This window comes from Sorex fumeus, unplaced genomic scaffold (genome assembly GCF_029834395.1).
Source record: "Sorex fumeus unplaced genomic scaffold, SorFum_2.1 ptg000024l, whole genome shotgun sequence".
Classification (NCBI taxonomy): Eukaryota; Metazoa; Chordata; class Mammalia; order Eulipotyphla; family Soricidae; genus Sorex; species Sorex fumeus.
This window is the reverse complement of record NW_026606081.1, coordinates 14,626,874-14,647,509: the sequence shown is the minus strand read 5'-3', so window position 1 is coordinate 14,647,509 and position 20,636 is coordinate 14,626,874. Positions and strand designations below refer to the sequence as shown.

General features: G+C 45.4%; 1 protein-coding gene across 1 annotated transcript; it reads left to right on the top strand.

Moving 5' to 3' along the window:
- Positions 1–11,141: 11,141 nt before the first annotated feature.
- CLDN23 (claudin 23) lies at positions 11,142–12,078 on the top strand. The gene has a single exon (XM_056114384.1). It carries the CDS (start codon positions 11,142–11,144, stop codon positions 12,018–12,020), a length of 879 nt encoding a protein of 292 aa, XP_055970359.1. The 3' UTR covers positions 12,021–12,078.
- Positions 12,079–20,636: the final 8,558 nt, after the last annotated feature.

The window sequence follows — 20,636 nt, the reverse complement described above, 5'->3', positions numbered from 1 at the left end:
CCCATCATTCAACTCATTTATTGAGCAGCTACTAGAGAATTTCCAAGTCCCTGCTGCTCCTTTGGCTTTCCCTGCTATAGAGGGCTGCTGTATGGATCCCCAGCCCACCTCTAGGTGAATTACCTAGTTCACTTGTTCATCTATCCAGCAACAACAACAAGCACATGCTGAAAGTCCCTCCCAGGCCAGCCATGTGCAGATGGATTTGGTGGAGAGATCTCCTGGGCCGAATGTCAAACTGTTTGCAGGGTTTGTCAGACCCTTTGAGGAGACAGGGAGAGGGGTAGGGAGAAGAGGCAGTGCCAGGCTGACCCTTGGCAGCAAACAGACTCCATGAGGCCGTCTGAGTCCTTTATCACATGTGGTCAGATGAGAAGTTCCATGTTTCTGGGGCTTGAGAATTGGGCAATCGTTCCATTTCAGACAGGTGCCCAGGGCTGCTGGCCTCTGCCTTAGAGTGGTTTTTCTCAGCTTGCGCAGGAAGTGTTTCATCTTCAAATCTATTTTCTTGGTGCTAGCCCCGGACCTTCGCCCCAAGGCCAGAGCTGGTGAGACTATGCTGAAGGGGCATCAGAACTGCCGGCGTGCCTCTTGTGAGGGCGAAACTGATGCATGGCATGCTGCAGGTAATATCAAGTCTCAACTACCCTCAGTTCCTGTTTTCCCTGAGACAGGACTTCCCATTTCTGGTAAACTCCCAATTAATTTACCTAGGTAAGAAACTGGGCAGGGGCTGGAGTGATAACACAGCAGGGAGAGTGTTTGCCTTGCACACGGCCCACCCAACCCAGGTTGTTTGATTCCCAGCATCCCATATGGTCCCCTGAGCACTGCCAGGAGTAATTCTTGAGTGCAGAGCCAGAAGTAACCGCGGTGTATCACCAGGTATGACCCAAAAAGAAAAAAAGGAAAAAAGAAAAAAGAGTTTCTGACCAGTCTGGCAGTTGGGTCTGACTAGTCATGAGGGGTCACTGCACCCTTCTTGGAAAGAACCCCAAACCGTTACTGGTACCTGCTGTCTTAACCACTGATGTAATAAGGCCAATGCTAAAAATAACCCAGTACATAAACCGCTTGTGATTTGGAGTCGGGATCCTTGTCAAGACTCCACTGTGTTGGATGAGACTCGGACCCTAGCTCGAGCTAGCCATAAAGTTTCTTTGCTTTTGCATGATCGTGTGTGGACTTGGTCGCTTTGCAAGTGGGGATCTGAGACTCAGGCCAACACCCTCTGCCACCTGAGGTGCTCGTGGATGTTTTAACTCTTGGGTTTCTGGCCACGCTTGGCTGAGCAGCTCTGTGGACAGGACAAGTGCCGTGGGACTGGCAATGGCATCCTGGGGCTGCCGCGGGGCCAGCCCCCTGCCCCCTGCTTACCCCCTGAGATGAGAGCTGGCAGGCATTCTCGTCCGAGCTTTCCAGCACCACAGAGGAAGAAACGCTGACACACAAGATGCCAACTTGGGTTTTTAAACGATTGTGTCCGAGCCGCCTCAATTATAGCTTAATCATAGCGATGCACCGTTCCTTGGCTATCATTGAGGCATTAACTCCCCTTATCGCCTTTCCCCCTGTCCTTCCTCCCTCCTCTCCGCTGGTAATTTTTCCTGAGCGTTTCCCATCTTGAGAACTTACTTCCCAACCACAGGCGTCAGGCAAACGGGAGGCGGCTTGGGAGAAAGATGGGAGCTATTCCAGAGTGGCAGTCAGGGTCCCCCGGGGGCCCGTGGGACATCCACATCAACGGGGGGGGGCTGAGTAAGACTGGGACCACCTGGTAGGACAGGAGTCACAGGGAGGAAGCCAGGTTGGAAGGGGTCAGCCAGACATGGTGCAGGGGAAGGCACTTGCCAGGTGCCAGCTGACAACCCCCCACCCCCACACACACTGCATATTGTCCTAGGGGGACCCAACACTGTCCTCCATTTACCCCAATAAAGCTACTTAAGGGACACCTGGTGAGGAGGCCCAGGAGGCCTCATTCCCTGTGCCAGAGACTCCTGGTGTGTCGGGGTTGGGGAATGGCCTGCAGGGCCAGGCTGTCCTTAGAGGAGTGATCTCTCCGCTCCTGGGATGTGGTGAGGACCGACTCTCGGCCCTGCGCGGTCCAGGGGTCCCTCGCCCAGTGGCTGTCCTGCCGGGCCCCTCTGGCCCCCTATTCCCTGGGCACAGCAGGGTGTTGGCTCCGCTGGGAGCGATGAGCCTCTCATCACCAGTGCCCACAGGCCTGCCTGGGGCCTTTCCGGGTGGGACTGACACCCCCTTTCTCCTGTCCACCTGCTCGCTTGACCCCTCGCCTTCTTGTTGGGAAAATAGCTCCCCTCTGGCCCTTGTTGGTGCGTTTAGAGAACGGCACATCCTGGTTGGTTCTAGTCTGCATTCTGTGGTTTGGTTGCAAAGGCAGGTGCTAGCCAGAAATCCTGGGCCAGCTGAGCGCAGGTGACGCCCGTTCCCAACAGCCCTTGGGAGAAGCTTGAGATGCCAGGCGGCTCAGAGGCTGGAAAGTGGCAAGCTCAGGAGCTTCTCTGTTGTGGGGGTGGTCACCCTGGTGGTGCTGGATCAAAACCTCCCAAGGAAAGGCACAGGTGCCAGGCCCCTAACTAGCTCCCTGGTCCGACCATGCCACTCAGCTAGCCTCTGACTTTGTGTGCAATTGGCAATTTATGCCTCTGAGGCAAAGTCCAATCTGGGCTTGGCCTCTCAAGCATGTGTCTACGTCTCCCTCTCCTTCGTCTCTCCCTCGCCCTCTCCCTCTCTCTCCTGGTGGTGCTCAGGACCTACTCCTATATTCAGGAAACACTCCGGGTAAGGGGACCCTATCGGATGCTGGGGATTGAACATGGGTCGGCCGCATGCAAGGCCCAACCCGTCATGTTACGGCTCCAGCTTCTCCCATCCCATTTTTACGAGAATTGAACCCTCCCAGCCTCAGACGAGCAGAAGCCTGCAAAACTATTTTTTCCTATGCATGGGACACAGCTTTGGGCACCATTCCTGCAGGCTGGCCTGGCACCTCTAGACCAGCACAGTGTCTCCTGGGCTCCTGTAGGGACACTGGGCAAGAACTCATTTCTCCCTGACCTGGTTTACTTATCTGTAAAACAATACTTAACCTCCTGTGAGGGTTACATAAATTAGCACACCTGAAGAGCTTAGCAAAATGCTTGACAAGCTCAGTAATCACCGAATCTTAACTGGTAGTGCTTTGGTTTGTATTAAAGGGCCAGCCTTGGGTGTTCAACTCATAAGGGCAAAGGACACAGGCACGCCTGCACATACTCACACACGTACATACCCCCACTTACATGCTCGCACACATATACTCACTCACACCCACACTCACACACACCCATAGTCTCACACTCACTCACACACTCACACCCACTCACACATACACAGATCACCTGTGTAATGTGTGTGTGTGTTTGTGCGTGTGTTGCTTATTTGTTTTTGTGCCACACTCAGCTATGTTCAGGGCCTACTTACTCCTGGTTCTGCCCTCGGGAATCACTCTGGCAGTGCAAGGGGCCACAGCAGCTGAGGCTTGGGAGTCACTCCCAGCAGTGCTTAGGGGACCGTGCAGTACCAGGAATAGAGCCCAGGATTCCCACCTGCAGAGCATGTGCTCAACCCACTGAATTTTCTCCTGGCCTCTACCGCATTATGCCAACTGCACTTTGTATTTCCTTCACAAATGGTTTTCCTAGTCGCGAATTTTGCATTCAATTGATAATATTCCACTTGAAAATTTCAATGCAAAGCATCCCATGAGAGATAAGTATCCTACTTTCAGAAATGCTCCATCACATTTTCAGAGACTGAGAAGGTATTTTCCACTTCTTTTTGGTTTCTATATTAAAATTGGCTAGCATCAGTGATTTTTAGATAACTATTTCCAGAACACTTAAAGCGTATAGGTTTTCAGCACTTGAATATGACTTAAAAAATAAATAACCCAGGTCTGAAAACAAATGGAGCAAGATCTAAGGACTTAGGTTATTGTTACTGACCCAGCTCTGTGCTGGTCAGTGGACTGAACACAATAGTAATGCTACAGTATCATATGTCAACTCCTTTTTTCCTCTCCCTGATTCCTGTCATTATTGTTGCTGCAGTGACAGGGGCCACACCCATGTCTGGCTATAGGGCTGGTACATAGAGTTATGCTATTTGCCTCATGTCCCCTCACACTCTCACAGAACTCCTCAATAGCACTTTCTACGTGCTCACAAGGGTTCACCAGTGCTCACTCTTCCTGCTACACATGCGACTCTTTTTAATGGTGATGATGTCTGGTGTGAGTCTTCTCTAGCTCTGGTGCTTGCACACACATATATGGCTGGGATGTGGCTGGAAATCACTTGTAGTGTTGGGGACCATAGACCCAGCGCTGCCAGTTTGAAACAGTAGAGACTTTAGCTTTCATGGTGGCACAGGGGGTTCCCCTCAAGACCTTTTGCTTGCAATCCAGGGGGCTAAGCCACTGAGTTTACCCCCCGCAATACCTTCCCATATGTTGACTGACAGCCCACAGCTTCAGTTATAGACTATAAGTTGTAGGCTCTGTTATCTTGTAGCCTACAGCTACAGTAAACTAGATATACCTAATCATTGCTTTTTTATTTCAGTCGACCACCATCGAGCTCAGCCATATGAATGTGCTGATCTCCACTAATTTCTTACCATTTGCATTCTTAAGATAAATTTCAGAAAGAGAAGACTGTAGTGAGATCTAAGTTAAATTATGCTCAAAACATATTAATCCAGTCTTATGCAATTTAATAATAAAACTTCTATTTTTAAGTTCCTACTTACATATTAAGTATTATATAAAAGCTAGAAAGGATTATTCATCTTTGCAGCGACACTGGAGAGAGATTATCGGTTCCAGTGACACTTCAGAGACCAGTTAATATTCTGAGCTCTAAACTACAATTTTTGTAAAAGGATTCTGAGCACTGAAGTTGCCATAGGCTAACCAAAGTCAGTTTTCCCCTGGGACCTGCTCCTTGCCAGCGTTGGCACTGATTACCTATGTTACCTATGCTCCATCAGCAGGAAAGTTTCTTTTCTAAGACCCTCTGACCTGTCTGGCAAATAAGGAGGCTGGTGTTCATGTCCTAAGGTCCTTCCAGCTCTAGCATTTGCTTATCCAGACATTTGTGAGGGGCTCACTCTTTTCTCTGTGCTCAGATTTGGTTCAGTACTTTCTGATATGTAACAGGGTCAAGAGCGGAGGTAATGCCTGCCCAGTCATTCACATTACATGCTGTTATTGATCCAGGTGAACTGAAAAACTGATAACATTCCTGATGGATGGCATCAAGCTTCACAAACAAGTGACAAGCTGGGCAAGTTTAGCAGGTTCTGTTGTTCTGAATTGCTTCTGCAAGAGGGAGGTGGAGAAGAATGTTGAACACATGAGCAAATGTCTTTCTCCAAAGCCTGTGCTTAGAAGTGTCTCTGTTTCAGCACATTAATTTTCTAGCTACTATACTTTCCACAAATTTCACACTGACCATAAAAAGAATGATAAGCATTCCTGCGTATTTCTACCAGACACACTCTGAGATCTACACAGGATGTTAGTGAGATGTGATGCCTCTGTTTCTCATAATGGAGTCCTTGCAGGTCGATTTGCCCTGTTTCCGTCTGGCAGTGCATTTATAAATATAAGGAAAACAGAACAAGGAAATTCCTGGTTGGCTTCTGTACTATTTCCTACTTCTAGCAACAAGTGGCAGAGAAAGAGTATACAGCTGGCCACAGAAGGAAGATTTCCTTACCCTGAAAATAGGAGATACTTTTTCAAAATTTGCGGGTTTGGTGGCTGCACTCTGTTGTGCTTAGGACTTACTCCCGGCTCTGTGCTTTGGAATCACTCCTGGTAGAGCTCAGGGGTCCATAGGTGGTGTTGAAGATTGAACAAGGGTCAGTCACATGCAAGGCAAATGGCTATCCAGTATCTCCCTGGCCCAACGGGAAACATCTTTAAAATTCTTCTATCTTTTTTTTTACCCAAATCCAGAGGATCTATGTCAAAACAATTGCTTGATAAATGTATTAGTTTTTTCTTCACCCAAAAGAATTAATTCCTTAGAGGATGGAACAGTTGTTGTCTTTAATGCCATGATAGCTCCATTAGAGTGCTTTCAGCCCAAGTTTCCTCTAAAATCCAAAAGTTTATGGCCTAGCAGGACAGTTTTTTCTTGTCTCATTTGGTTTAATGTGTTTCTTACATATATTTAGAATTCATATATTTTTATAAACAAAACATTAGATCATTCATAGAATCATCTTACCTGCTTAGCAACCAAAGAAGAGAGTACTCAGAGTTCCAGGAAGGAAAAAGAGAAAATATATTTCTTAATATATATTCACATTTTTTTTTTCTGGTTGTTGGACCACATCTAGCAGTGCTCAGGGGCTACTCCTGGTTGTGTTCTCAGGGGACAATGCAGTGCCAGGGATTGAACCTGGGCCTTATGTGTGCCATGCATGTGCTCCGGCTTATTGAACTATGTGCCAAGACTTAATATTTGTCAGTATACAACACTCAATAGGATTATGAACAGTATAATATCCAATAATATCCAATAACATGATAAAATGTCCAATAATATCCAACAAAAATATGCTCTTTTTCAAACTTAGTTGACTTTATAGTACCTCACTATTTTATAGTGTTCTTATTATAATGGGTGCTACAGTGAACATTATTATAGTTCTTTGTTCTTTAATTACCTTCTGTGAGATTTTTCTTGGAAAACCTATCTACTTCCTGTGTATTTTTGTTGTTGTTTTGGAGCCTACCTGGTGGTGCTCAGGGCTTACTCCTGGTTCTGTGCTCAAGGATTATTCCTAGAGGTTCTTGGGGAACCATATGAGGTGTCAGGGATTGAACTCTGGTTGGCCGCATGCAACGCAAATGCCCTACACACTGTACTATGTCTCTGGCCTGACTTTCTGTGTATTTACTTCACTTCTACCTATTTCTAATTCTTTTATATATATATATATAGTTTACCTAAGCGGTGTGCGATAGCACAGCGGGTAGGGCATTTGCCTTGCATGTGGCCAACCTGGGTTTGATTCTTCCATTGCTCTCGGAGAGCCCAGCAAGCTACGGAGAGTATCGCCTGCACAGCAGAGCCTGGCAAGCTCTCCATGACAAATACAGAATACGATATGCCAAAAACAGTAACAAGTCTCACAGTGGAGACATTACTGGTGCCCGCTTGAGCAAATTGATGACCAACGGGAGGACAGTGCTACAGTCCTACAGGCGGTGTTTTTACATCTGTTATAGAGTAGGGGATTACATTTTTTGTAATCTCTTAAAGCTAAGCCATTGCATTTTTACCTTTTCTAAGTTGAAATCCCACTCTATCTAGTTAGAAACTTGTACAAAGTCTTCCTGATCTACCTCCCTATTGATATCACTGTTTAAATTAATATAACCTTGCATTTAAACTGGATGGTGCATGCCTTTTTATTTCTGTTCTTTCCAAAAATTTCTTGATACGTTTCACTTATTCATTTTCCACATCAAATTTCAAAGTTAATCTTCGCCTCAATTTTTATTGAAATTTAACCAACTATTTTCATTAATTTTGAAAGCGTCACTTTCATTAGAGTATATAGTTCCTCTGTTTAGGACTTTGGTCAAGACTTTATGTAGTTTGTAAGCCCACTTGTAAATAAATATAAGCATACTCAAAGGAAAAGTTATTTCAGACTCCTGAACAAAATCATGAAGCAGGGTCAACAGATTCTTGCCTTGCCCCTGGGCCTCTTTTCAGAAAAGAAAGTTATTATAGGGCCTGGGGATCAGCTTACACAGACAGGTACTAATCTCAGCAATAATTCATTCCTGCCACACTATGATTCATGCTTTGTTAATCACTCAGCCTTAAGATGAACTCAGAAGCCCATGGAACAAAGAACTCAGGTCTATAATCAGATGCTATACTTAGTATAACCATGTCTTTCTCTTCCCACCAGAGAAAGTTCCCCTCACAGACTTGCACTTCTTTGTCATAAATATCTGGCACCATTCTACATCTTATTGTTTTCTATATTGAGGGAAATCTTGAATTCAAACAAACAAACCTGATTACTAGATGCATGTGACAATCTGCCAGGCACCTATTACAGAAATCTGTGGACCTAAATCAAGTAATTTGGGGGCAGATGAAATTGAGGTGATTAGTGGCTATGGGCCTTGTGTCCACATCAAGATGGCTTCAGGGCAGAGAAGACCAAGAGGAACATGCCCTCAGAGAATCCACAGACTAGCTAGAAAATTACCTAGATCAAATTGCAGCCCATCCTGGGACAGGAGAGGGAGTTATGCAAACAACACTGCAGAAATAGGCTGACCTAATCCAGGGGGTTGTGAAACCCAGAGGAGGAAGTAACTTTTAAGCAAAGATCGAATGAATTCACCTGGGCTGGGAAATGGCAAAAGAAAACTCTAGGAAAAGAAAACAGTATGCCAAAGTCTGGAGGCAAAAGACAACACAGAGTTTGGTAACAGGGAAGGGGAAGTCCAGTTTTCCTGGGTTATGGAATAAGAAGATGAGAGAGAGGCAGCATACATGGACCACCTGAGGACAAGGTCTCCTAAAGCATTAGTGCAGGCACAGGCTCTCATTTCCGTTTAAAGCTTTAGCTTGGAGGGCACGTGGACAAGAATTTTAAAGGAAGACAGAAAATAATACAAGAGGAGAAAAAGAAGGAGATCTCTTAGGATCAGACTAAAGAGAAGGATGAGAGGATAGTTTGTACTTAGGTAGAGGCATCAGGGAAGAAAGTGAAATTGGAGGAATAGAAAAATTTTGGAGCTAAACCAACAGGATCCCCTTCCTGAGCACAGGTAAATAACAGGTGGACTTCATTCCTGAGAGGAATCTAGGGGAAAAGAAACCAGGTTTTGTTTTGTTTTGTTTTTTTAAGTAGAAAAATTTTATTTAGAGAAATTTACTGAGGGATGAGAGAGAGGAAGAGAGAACATGGGCTTCCCCTTAGGGGAAAACCAGAAAACCAGTTTTGCAGGAGATTCATACCCCATAAAGTATTTTCTTTTGTTTTGCCTTTTTGTCTTTTCTTTTTTTTGTTTTTGGACCACACCCAAGAATGCTCAGGGGTGACTCCTAATTTTGTACTCAGGGGTCACTACTAATGGGCCCAAGGGATTGTATGTGGTACTGGGGATTGAACCCAGGTCAGCCAAATTCAAGGCAAGCAAGCACCTTATCCCCTGGACTTTCTCTAACCACTTATGTGCATTTTATTGTGTGTAACACCTTATTTGTAAAGTTAAATATAAACATGTATATATGCATATTTATTTATGTATGTATGTGAGGCAGGACTGAGGTCCCCAGAAGTACTTTGGAGCTAGGAACTGTTCTATTAGGCCTTGCTGAGTGGGCCTCATAGTTAAGTCCTAGGGCTCAGCAGTGCAGAGCCGCCAGGCTTAGGGGACAGCAGAGCTAATCTCGAAGTACTTGGGAGAGACCAGGGACTGTAGATGGTAATGCTGGGTCAAGGGACATGTGGTGTGAGGGATAAAATCCAGGGCTCATGTTTTCAAGACACGAGCTCTAAGATTTTGCCATCTCTTTCCTCAAATGTTACCACATACAACACACTGCTTACAATAAATATCATTCCCCTAAAAGAAAGGAAGATAATTCTAATACGGATTGAGGACATGGTGCTAAATAAAATAAGCTGCCACAAATACCATACGAATCATCTTGATACAAAGTGCCTAAAGTCAAATTTATAAAGAGAAAGTAAAATGGGTTTTCTGGGCCATGGGGGAGTGAGGGGTCTTGGGGTGTCACTATTAAGTGAGTTCAGGGTTCCCCTTTAGGAAAATGAAAGACTCTGGAGAATGGCAGGGTGGGGGACAATGCCTATCAATTTAATGCCAATGAGCTGGAAGCTTAAAAGCTGCTGGAATGATAAATTTTCTGTTATGCATATTTTGTCTTCATCGTTGACAAGCGTATTTATTTTTAATTATTCAGTTGTTGGGATCAAACAAGTTACAGGGGTGCACAATGTCAGCGCATCTCACCCACAACAGTGTGACTGCCTGTTACACTGGTTCAAAGGAGAATTTGATAAACGCAAGTATTGATAACCAGGTGAGCCAAAACAAAGTGTGCAAACCAGGATTACACCAATCAGTATCCATTGGGCAATAACTAGTTATGCTCCAGCCGACAAGCTCATTTTCATTATATAAACGAAAGCTATTTGCAGTACTGCAGGCTCTCTGCGATTTAGAGTCATGTAAGACAGCTCAAAGGACAGTGCTGTGTACACAGGACTGCTGTGATGGACAGGCCACCCAGGGACACCCCTTCGAAGCTTTTTTGGTCACTCCAAAAACTTTGACTAGACTGAAAAAGCAAAGTCATCGGTAACCCCTCAACCAGAAAGAAATACTCTCGATTTGATTCGTCTGAGTTAAACTAAGCCTGAGTACGAAGCCTTTTTTTTAAGTCAGGTAAACATGACTTATTAACAAATGCAACAGGTCCATCATACGGGCGCGGGTGGACCCTCGATGCGCCCCTGCCAGGGCTCAGGGGCCGCGTCTGGAGCTGCGGTGCCGGCCACCAGCGACTTTTACGGGCTAGTGAGTTGAGACAGGCGGAAAACGTAGATTCCCGGGAGGAGCAGAGCCTCAGAGCCCCACCTGGCCGCCGCGGTCCGGGCGGCACCTCCTTTTTCCGTCCCCGCCCGGTGCGGCCCAGCCGAGCCCTCGGAGCCAGGGGCGGGGCGACCTTTGCTCGGTCCCGGGCGGCCCCGTTGCGGGGTGGGGTGTCCTCCGGGTACCCAGAGCCTCCGGCCGGTTCTCGCTTGCCCCTCCCACCGAAGACGAGTTTGACCACTGGGGCCGCCCCCCTGGGCCCCCGCACCTCGGCCGGAGGTTTCGGTCAGACCCACCCGCGAGCTGGTTTCGATTAGGGACGGCGGCAGGAGGGCGGAGCGGCCGGGATGCCGGGAGAGCACTAGGGCCGGGCAGCCGGCTCGGACAGTCGCAGCCTGAGGACCAGAGTGGCGCGTGCAGAGTCCGGGGATCGGCCGGGCGGAGCGGGCCCGGGGTGCGCACCGCCGCGATGCGGACGCCGGTGGTGATGACCCTGGGCATGGTGCTCGCGCCCTGCGCGCTGCTGCTCAACCTGACCGGCACTTTTACGCCCGGCTGGCGGCAGGTAACGGGCTTCCTCGACCAGCCGGTGGACGTGGTGCTGTACCAGGGTCTGTGGGACATCTGTCGCGAACAGAGCAGCCGCGAGCGCCAGTGCGGCCAGCCGGACACCTGGAACTACTTCGCGGCCGAGCCCGTGCAGGTGGCGCGGGGGCTCATGGTCACGTCGCTGGCCGTCACGGCCCTGGGACTGCTGCTGGCCGCTCTCGGCGTGCGCTGTTGGCACGACGAGCCCCACTTCGTGCTGGCCGGCCTCTCGGGCTTGGTGCTCTTCGCCGCGGGCCTCTTCAGCCTCATCCCGGTGTCCTGGTACAACCACTTCTTGGACGATCGCGTCGTGCTGCCCGCCCCGCGCCCGCCGGTCAAGGTGCAGGTGAGCTACAGCCTGGTGCTGGGCTACCTGGGCAGCTGCCTGCTGCTGCTGGGCGGCTTCTCGCTGGCGCTCAGCCTGGCGCCCTGGTGCGAGGAGCGGTGCCACCGCTGCCGCAAGGCGCCCACCGCGCGCCCTCGCCGCAGCAGCATCAGCACCGTGCACGTCGATTGGCCCGAGCCCGCGCTCACGCCGGCCATCAAGTACTACAGCGACGGCCAGCACCGGCCGCGGCCCGCCGAGCAGCGAGCGGCTGGCAAGCCCAAGGTGGGCTTCCCCATGCCGCGGCCGCCCCCCAAGGCCTACACCAACCCCGCCGACGTCCTGGCCGGGGAGAAGGGCGCCGATTCCCACGGCCCTTCCTCGCGCAGCACCCAGCCCTGCCTCAGCTCGCTGCCCTGCGACTCGGACCTATAGGCGCCCACCGCCCCGCGGCCTCGCAGCCAGCTCGGGCCTGGCTCGGTCTGAACGAAGGATGCGACCCCAAGAAGGACTTGGCTGGGCGCGCAGGAGGCAGATTCAGATCTCTGGACACGATGCATCTACCGTTCCTGGGGCCGAACTCAGCCTCCGTGGACTGGCTTTAGTTCAGGTTGGATTTGGTTTCTAAGAGTTCGGTTTTCAGGATTTCTTTGGGATGGAATACGAATCTTATAGGGTGACAGATTATACCTTGTAGCTCAGGAAGTTATAGTAAGCGTGGCATTTGTGTCGCTTTGACCAGATACGTTAACACTCCAAATTGAAAACCAGTAAAGAGTAACTGAAAAAAAAAATAATTTAACGCCTTGAAACAGTATTCTGGACCGATGAGGAAACTTGCAGCATTGTAATTATTATCTTGTTGTGCTGTCTAACTTTCATACATACTCTTAAGAAACCAAGATGTCGCAAAGAAGTTCTTGAAGCACAGAATCCTGCAAATGCTCATTCTTGGTGTGGAAATTGAAGTCACTCTGTTTAAGATGCCGGAAAGGGTATGGAAAGACTATGAATCCCCTGTTCTATTTCTTGGCTACCTCACAGCGAACATCAACAACTCTAGAGTAAATATTCAGCACAAAAAGAAACCTAATAATTATGTTCAGTCCAAACACTTGTATATATCTCTTATTTATAAATAAAATTAGAAAACCAAGCATAGCTATGTAACTAGAAAAGTTTTCCTGTCTCCAGTAATACCTTTGGTAATCTCAGCATTCATTCATCATACTTTCCTGGCTCCCTGGGTACGCTTTCTGAAATCTAGCCTTCAGATCTTCGCACCATTGCGCTTAAAATTACTAAGAGAAGCTGATGGGCTCCACTTAAAACCTGATTGCTTTATTTCAGATTCTTTCTATTTACTATGCAATGAATGCCAAGTCTATTGTTAGAAAAACTGGACACACCAGTTTCTACTTACGGGAGACTGAAACTCTCTTTTATAACAGTGGTGCTTAAAATCACTGGCCTGAAGTCCCGTGTTACCTGTGTAGAACTCAATCTCCATCTGGGCTAGCTCGAATTCCAACACATTAACTTAAGTGTGTCTTTAATAATTCTGGATCTTTAAAAATTGTCTTTGGTAGCCAGTTCTCAGGCAAGCATACCAGGTCCTGTAAGCGGTAACAGAACTAATGTAAAAGCCAGCAGCATATTCCGGCTGTACCAGGAAAGGGATCGTATTACTTGTTTCCCTTGCTCATCTGTATTGGTGTTGCCTATTTTCTAATGTAAATTATGATTCTTTTTGTCTGAAGCAAAATCTGGACTGGTTTCCTAACAAACTCCCAGGAGATGCCACTGCAGATGAGCCCACTTGGAGACACAAGCCTTTCCTCAGCACTCTGGCTCACTCATATTTCAATCCCAACTGGCAGAAAGTAGTGAGTCCTTTGAGAGTTTGCACCTAGATAAATTAGGGGACTTGCTCTATCCTCTAGGGAACAGAGCTGGGGTGAAGAAAAGGCAACACTGGGGCTGAAGCAATAGTACAGCAGGTAAGGTGCTTGTCTTGCACGCAACTTTGATTCAGTTCCTGACATCCCATATAGTCCCCTAATACCACCAGGAATAACCTCTCAGCATCACCCAGTGTGGCCCAAAATAAAAAAGGAAAAGAAAAAAAAAAGCAACATTAAAAATTTTCCCCCTGACATCTATCAAGGCAAGGGTTTAGAGCATGAGAAACTGGAACCACAGAAAGATGATGGGCTTCAGGTCTCTAGTAAATCTACTGAAACTCGCATGCATAATAATTCGAAACAATTGCAGGGAAGCTTTGGTAACAAATCATGACAGTGACGTTTTATATTTCTACCTTTTTTCTCACCCCAGTTACTCCTGCTAACTGACGGTCATAATACTTCCTCTCCAGTGATTACATTTTTATTGCTGATTTATAACTCTCTTTTGCCCTATGAACAGAAACAAAACTAAAACTCCCTTAGCAAAGATACAATCATTGGGGGGCCAGGGAGTGTATGTTCTGCATATGGGAGGCCAATGTTCAATCCCTTGCATTACACGTTTCCCTGAGCACCTGTGGAAGTAACCTTCCTCCACCAAAAAATAAAAGAAGATAGAAACTTGTTATTGGTTAAAAATATATTGTTAATGACATGGAAATATTCTTCAGTTGGGCTGGAATCTGTTTTAGTTTTAAAGGTCATTCTCACAATAGTACAAATGAACCATGCACTCAAATTGCGGTAGGAGGCTGAGCCTCAGTAGCTCTGGGTGAGAATTTATCCAAAATTTATTACCAACCTGCCAAGGGACTGCAGTGAAAATGTGACCGTAGAATGCCACCTCGCTTCAGCCCTTCACACATGTAATTCACCATCCTGGCTCCTTTTCAGTCATTCCAATCACCTGTTAAATAGGTGTCCCCATGTGGTGATGTCTTTACAAGCTGTCTGTTATGTCAGAAGGACCAGGAAATCTGGCAAAGTACAGCAGACACACTAGCAGTGGCTCCTGTTCCACTTGTTTGCTGGTCTGGCTCCAAACTAGCCACACAGTCTCCTGAAGGAGGGCTTAGGTTTGCAGCATGCTGGCTCCGAGTCCCCAATGGAGACTTTGGGGGGTCCTGCTGGCAAAATTGCTAAGCCACCTCCTCTTTTTGCACACAGATCTTTCAGCTGGCAAGTGGAGGGCAACACCTGTCATTTTGTCAGCATTTTTGTGGACCACTTGGAAAATGAAACCATTCAGACCCTGCCTTGGTGAAACTCACATGCTCTAGCATGAGAAATAGGTAGAAGCAAAAGGAAGATGAAGAAACCAGGAAAATGGGAGCTACTTTAGAAAATAAAGCACTGTCTCAGCAGAAAACTGAAAAAGGAGGGAGAAGGGGCCATTCCCTGGCTCCTGCTAAAAGAGGTAGAACTATGCAAAACCTGCATCTTGGTTCCAGCAAATGTAGCTTCTATTTCACCCTCAAGTGGTGTGATAAGGAGAGGAAGAAGCTGATGGTATAGCTGATTGAGCTGGGCAAATCTTGCCAGTTACACTTTATTGGGCTAGTAGGTTTAGTAGGAGGAAATGATGTACCAAAAAATTCATCTGTTATATAAAGCACTTTCAGAATCAAACAATTAGAAAAACAAATGGAACATTCTATTCTGCCTATAGTAAAAGACAGTCCTCCTTGCCCCATCCTGTAGGCAAAGGAAGACATTAAAAACTTAGAGCCCTATCCAAGTCCCTTGGAAAACATTAATAGCTGGTATCCTCCCACTTTCAGCATGATGTACACCCCCACCCTCCATCATCTTTACTCTCACCTTGCCTAAATGAAGGTCCATTGTTCATCTCTTTAAAAGTCAAACATCTTTCTTAGCATTATCCACTCTCAGCTTCTTAGCTTGAATTCTGTTCAGGATTCGACCAAGGCCTTATGTCTTCACCCTCATTGTTTTTCTCTTCCACATTAGCATTATTATTCCCCACTCAGCTTAGGGTATTACAGTTTAATGTAGCATTGACATGCTCAAGAGTATAATTTTCTTGGTATACTTGTCTTTGTTAGCCTTTCAGGGGTGTGGATGGTTTCCTGTTGATTTGTATTATCTTAGTACACACAAATATTTCTTGACTGCCTGTTCGCAAGTTAATAAAGTTGCCTCAAACAGCTGTTTCTGTACCCAGGTGTATCTCACCTTAGGCTTGACATGTCATGTATGTTACATGTCATTTTGATTTTTTGGACATAAAGGTCAGGCACTTGTCTTGTATAGCTAACCCTGATTCGATCCCTTGTACCACATTTGGTCTCCAAGCATGGTTCAACATCAGTCCTAAGCATAGAGCAAGAAATAGCCCCTGAGCACCATTGGGTATGGCTCCAAATCTCTAAAAAATATTTCAAAGCACTTATATGAGGGGCAAGGTATGTGGCTTACTGCTAAAGTACATCCTTGCATATGGGAGGATCATTGGCACACATGTTCCACCCTGTCACACAGGATATGGCTCTCTTGCCCCTCCCTCCCAAGCACCTGATGGGAGGGACCCCTACAAAAATTTTTAGGTAGCAGTTATTTAAGACCATAACATGTTTCATAAATGTAAGCAGCCACAGAGCATTGTATAAACAATTTTTTTTGTGATGAACTTTTTTCAAAAAAATATTAGATTAGTCTATCTGTCCCTCTAAGAAGTTGGGGGACGCCGATCGCTCGGAGGTCGCGTAACTAGTTAGCATGCCAGAGTCTCGTTCGTTATTGGAATTAACCAGACAAATCGCTCCACCAACTAAGAACGGGCCAACTAAGAATGGGCTGGAGCGATAGCACAGCGGTAGGGCATTTGCCTTGCATGCAGCCAACATGGCTGACCCGAGTTCGATTCCTCCGCCCCTCTCGGAGAGCCTGGCAAGCTACCGAGAGTATCTCACCCACACGGCAGAGCCTGGCAAGCCACCCGTGATGTATCGATATGCCAAACACAGTAACAACAAAATCTCCAATGGAGACGTTACTGGGTCTGCTCGAGCAAATCGATGAACAATGGGAGGGCCTTTACCTTTACCTTAGTCTATCTGTAAAGAGCTTAACAATTCCTGTAAGAAAAGAGACTTTTAATTAGAAAATATTTGTGTTGGAATAAACAAATATAAAGACACGGGGAATCAGCAGAAGTCAGCAGAGGCTATAGGGAGATGAGGTAATTTTAGAGAACTCCACTAACTTTAAGAAAATATTCCCCACTTCACAAGGATTGAACCCCTTTTGGAATCCATCAAAAGCTGAATCTTTGACTACAATTTTATTCATTTTCACCTTGTTAGACTTGTAGTTGTTCAAACCAGAGTCTAAAGATTTTTTTAAAAAAAGAGGCTAGTATTAGCTGTATGTAAATAAAAGCAATATTCACGAGTAACAAGGGGCTGGGGGGTGCCAAAGGGCTGGAGCACATGACTAGCATTCAGAGGCCCTGAGTTCCATTCCTGGCATGTCACCAACTCCAGTACTGCTAGATAGAGCCTTGCTAGGCCCCAGTACCATTGAGTTGAGAAGCACCACATGGTGTGACCCTAGTACCCAAATTGTCAGGCTCATACTGCTGGGAAGCCCTCAATTCCCCCTTTCCAAAAGTCCTGCAAATTAATGCTGCCCTTTCAACCAACTAGAATTTTTCACAGGGACATCCTTTAACTTCATCTCACAATCTGTTTTCCTCAAAGAGGATTCCTGCTTCACCATATACCTGTTCATCCAAGGCGTCATTGACCAAACTCTTGGTCTTCATTAAAATCTCTTCTTCATGGTTATTTTCTTTAAACATCACGTTTTTTTGATGAAGTTCTACCTCTAGAAATCAGAGAAGCTGAATGAAAAGAGTTTTCTCTTGAAGAGGTGGCTGTAATTGGGCACCTTTGTATAGAAAGGGTCACCTTGTCCCTTCACAGAGGTTACCATCCTAGGTTACCATCCTGATCTTAATTGTCTCTTGTATAGAACAAATTACCTTGAATGGAAAAACTTGGATCAACCATTACTTGTCAGTAGGCATCCATTAAGTTTCCAAAATGTTATCTATCTTCTCAGTTGAAGGAAACTGGGTGATTGGAATTGGTAAGAGCTAAGTCTAAGCATAGGTAAATAACAGATGGATACAAGTGAAGAAAATGTAAAAGAAATGTAGAAGGAAGAGCTGTAGTGTGAATTAGAACTTCAGTTCACCTTAACAAGAACCAGTTAGGCAACCACCAGTGCCATTGTGGGCAAAGCTATCATTTCCCCTGTCTTTATCTTACACCTATAAACCGAAGGCTGGACAGAGCTGTCACTGCTAACACTTTCATGATCTCTATAGTATTTCTTCATATATCATTTACTTAAGGTTTCTTTCTAAGAAGCTTATCTATTTTCTGCATGATTCTATCTTTTGACTTAAATCTTGTTTCATTGGAATTATCAAAATATTCTTGATATTCATTTAAGGACTCTCTTGATCTTGGACAAGCAGAATCTTTGTTTTAAGTCTTTATCAAGTTTCTTTATTTTGACACCTGTTAGAAACTTATTTGTGGCCCCACTATATGTGTGTGTTAAAATACTAACTCTCTAGTACCTCAAAATAGTAGTTTATTTGGAAATGGAGTCTGTAAGTGGTAATAGATTACACAGAGAGAGAGAGTGAAAGAGAGCAAAAGAAAGAGAGAGAGAGATCATTATTGAGAGCCCTAATCCAAATGACTGGTGTCCCATTAAAGGCAGCAATGTGGACACAGATTCGCAGAGGGAATATCATATAAAGGCAACAAAATATCCACAAATCAAATAAAGATAACTCAGAAAGAACTACTGACACTTGATCTAGAACTTCTAGCCATAGAACAGAAATAAAGGTAACTTTTAGAACTGTGAGAAATACATTTCTGTGCTTTGAGGAACACTAAATGCTTTGCTGTTTCTCAACATTTATCCAATCAGGGCCCCCTTCAGAACTTGTTCCTTTCCAATGGTCCCCCTGAACTTGTTTTGGGCCCTTATATCATGCACTGGAGTGATAGCACAGCGGGTAGGGTGTTTGCCTTGCACACGGCCGACCCAGGTTCGATTCCTCCGTTCCTCTTGGAGAGGCTGGCAAGGTACCGAGAATATCCTGCCTGCACAGCAGAGCCTGGAAAGCTCCCCATGGCATATTCTGTATGCCAAAAACAGTAACAACAAGTCTCACAGTCAAGACGTTACTGGTGCCCGCTCGAGCAAATTGATGAACAACGGAATGACAATGCTACAGTGCTACAGTCTTATATTGTAACTCCTCCATTAAAGTGATTTTCATCTTTTTCCCCCTTGGAATATCCTGAAGGCCCACAGGGGCATATGAGATCATTGAGACTACACATGAAATGCTGGTGTAAGGCATTCAGACCATGGTATCTGTCATGGTAACCCGAATAAACTAGTAACTCTTTCTAACAAATTTCTCCTTAAATTATCATTAGTACTAGCTCTGCCTCATTGGAGAGAATATTTCTCCTTCATCCCTGAGATCATGCCCACTGACTGCTGGTAAGCAACTTTCTATCTGCACAAATACCACACCAGAAACAATTTGTTTTCCCAAGGTGTCAGAGATGGTCCCAATGATTGTTTTTTGAGTTATCTAATAGATAAGCTGTCCAATAAGCTATATCCTTTCTCAAAAGACATATTTAGACTGAATTTATGCCTCATTAATGTTATTTTATTAGTCTTATTTAGAGTAAAACTCTGTCATGAGATTGTTAATAGTTGCTCATCCTTTCCATCCATGTCCTCTTCTGAGATAAACGAATGCTCCCAAAGCTACAGAACAAGTGGTGAAGTCGAGGACTCTGTAGCCGATGCTGTGTCCAGGAACTGCCTTTTCACAGAAATCTCCTTCGTATTCCGGCAAACAACTGCATTTCTTCAGGTCTCCTTCCACTGTACAGATACCCTGCCTGCTACAGAAATCACTGCTATGGAGCAAATAATTTGTCCTTTGTAAGTCCTTGAGTTGAGTAGAATCATCTCTTTTCTTGGTGCCTGGATTCTTGCTTTCTCTAGCAGGAATTAGAGGGGTTAGTGTTTTTCTCACAGGATAATTCACCATTTCTGGACCTGAATGTGTAGCGTTGGTGGACTTGGCAGACTTGGTGGACTTGGAGAGGTTGGGTGGCTTTGGAAGTCAATCTTTTGTCAGTGGATGCCTTTTTAGGTGTCACTATTAAATGGACTTGATCTGAATAGGTACCCATAAAACAAGAAATGTAAGTATGAACACATGAACATATTCTTCCACTAAGTGAAAATAAGTATTTCAGTAAATAAGAATTCAAGTGGATTTAACCAGATAAATGTGAACTTAAAGAATCACAATCACTACCATTGCTTTTGTTTTAACCAAAAAATTATGACTTATACAAACAACTATATATCTTAAAGCATTAAAGATATTTGACATTAAGATCACTGTAGTGAGCTATGTGCAAGGAAAGTCCCTTCAGACCTGTACTATCTTTCTGGCGCCTATCTAATAAGTATAATTTCTAACATAGATATTAAAGACCAAACCATTGGATGAAGACGTCATATTAACAGTGAAATTTATTGCCTCTATCTTAAGCTGGTATCACAGAAGTGTTTCCACTTCTGAGTAGTTTGGGTCTATAGAGGGAAGCCAGTAAAACTTTAGATATCCATACCATCTTCCCAATATACCCAACAGTATACATTAAAGTTAGGGTTAAATAAGGAACAAAGCCATTTCTTTGGCCTAGTAACCTCAATAATGGGAGAACACGTGAAGGTATCTCAGATTTCTGGGTTCCTTTCAAAATCACGAATTGAAGGACACACATTTTCACTCATTAATCCCTTTCCTTGGGTCACTGCCAAAACAGGCTTTGATCAAAGTCACCTTCATTTCCAGACCATAGAATCAACCTGGGAATCAAACTCAGCTGAGGGAGCACTTCTGGTGGGTTCAGGGACCATATGGGTTACTGGAAATTGAGCATACAAGGCAAGTGCCTTACCCGTTATCTCTCTGGCACCTCAAACTCATTGCCTT

Coding starts and splice junctions, on each gene's coding strand:
- CLDN23 (XM_056114384.1), top strand. CDS start 11,142: ATGCGGACGCCGGTGGTGATGACCCTGGGCATGGTGCTCGCGCCCTGC.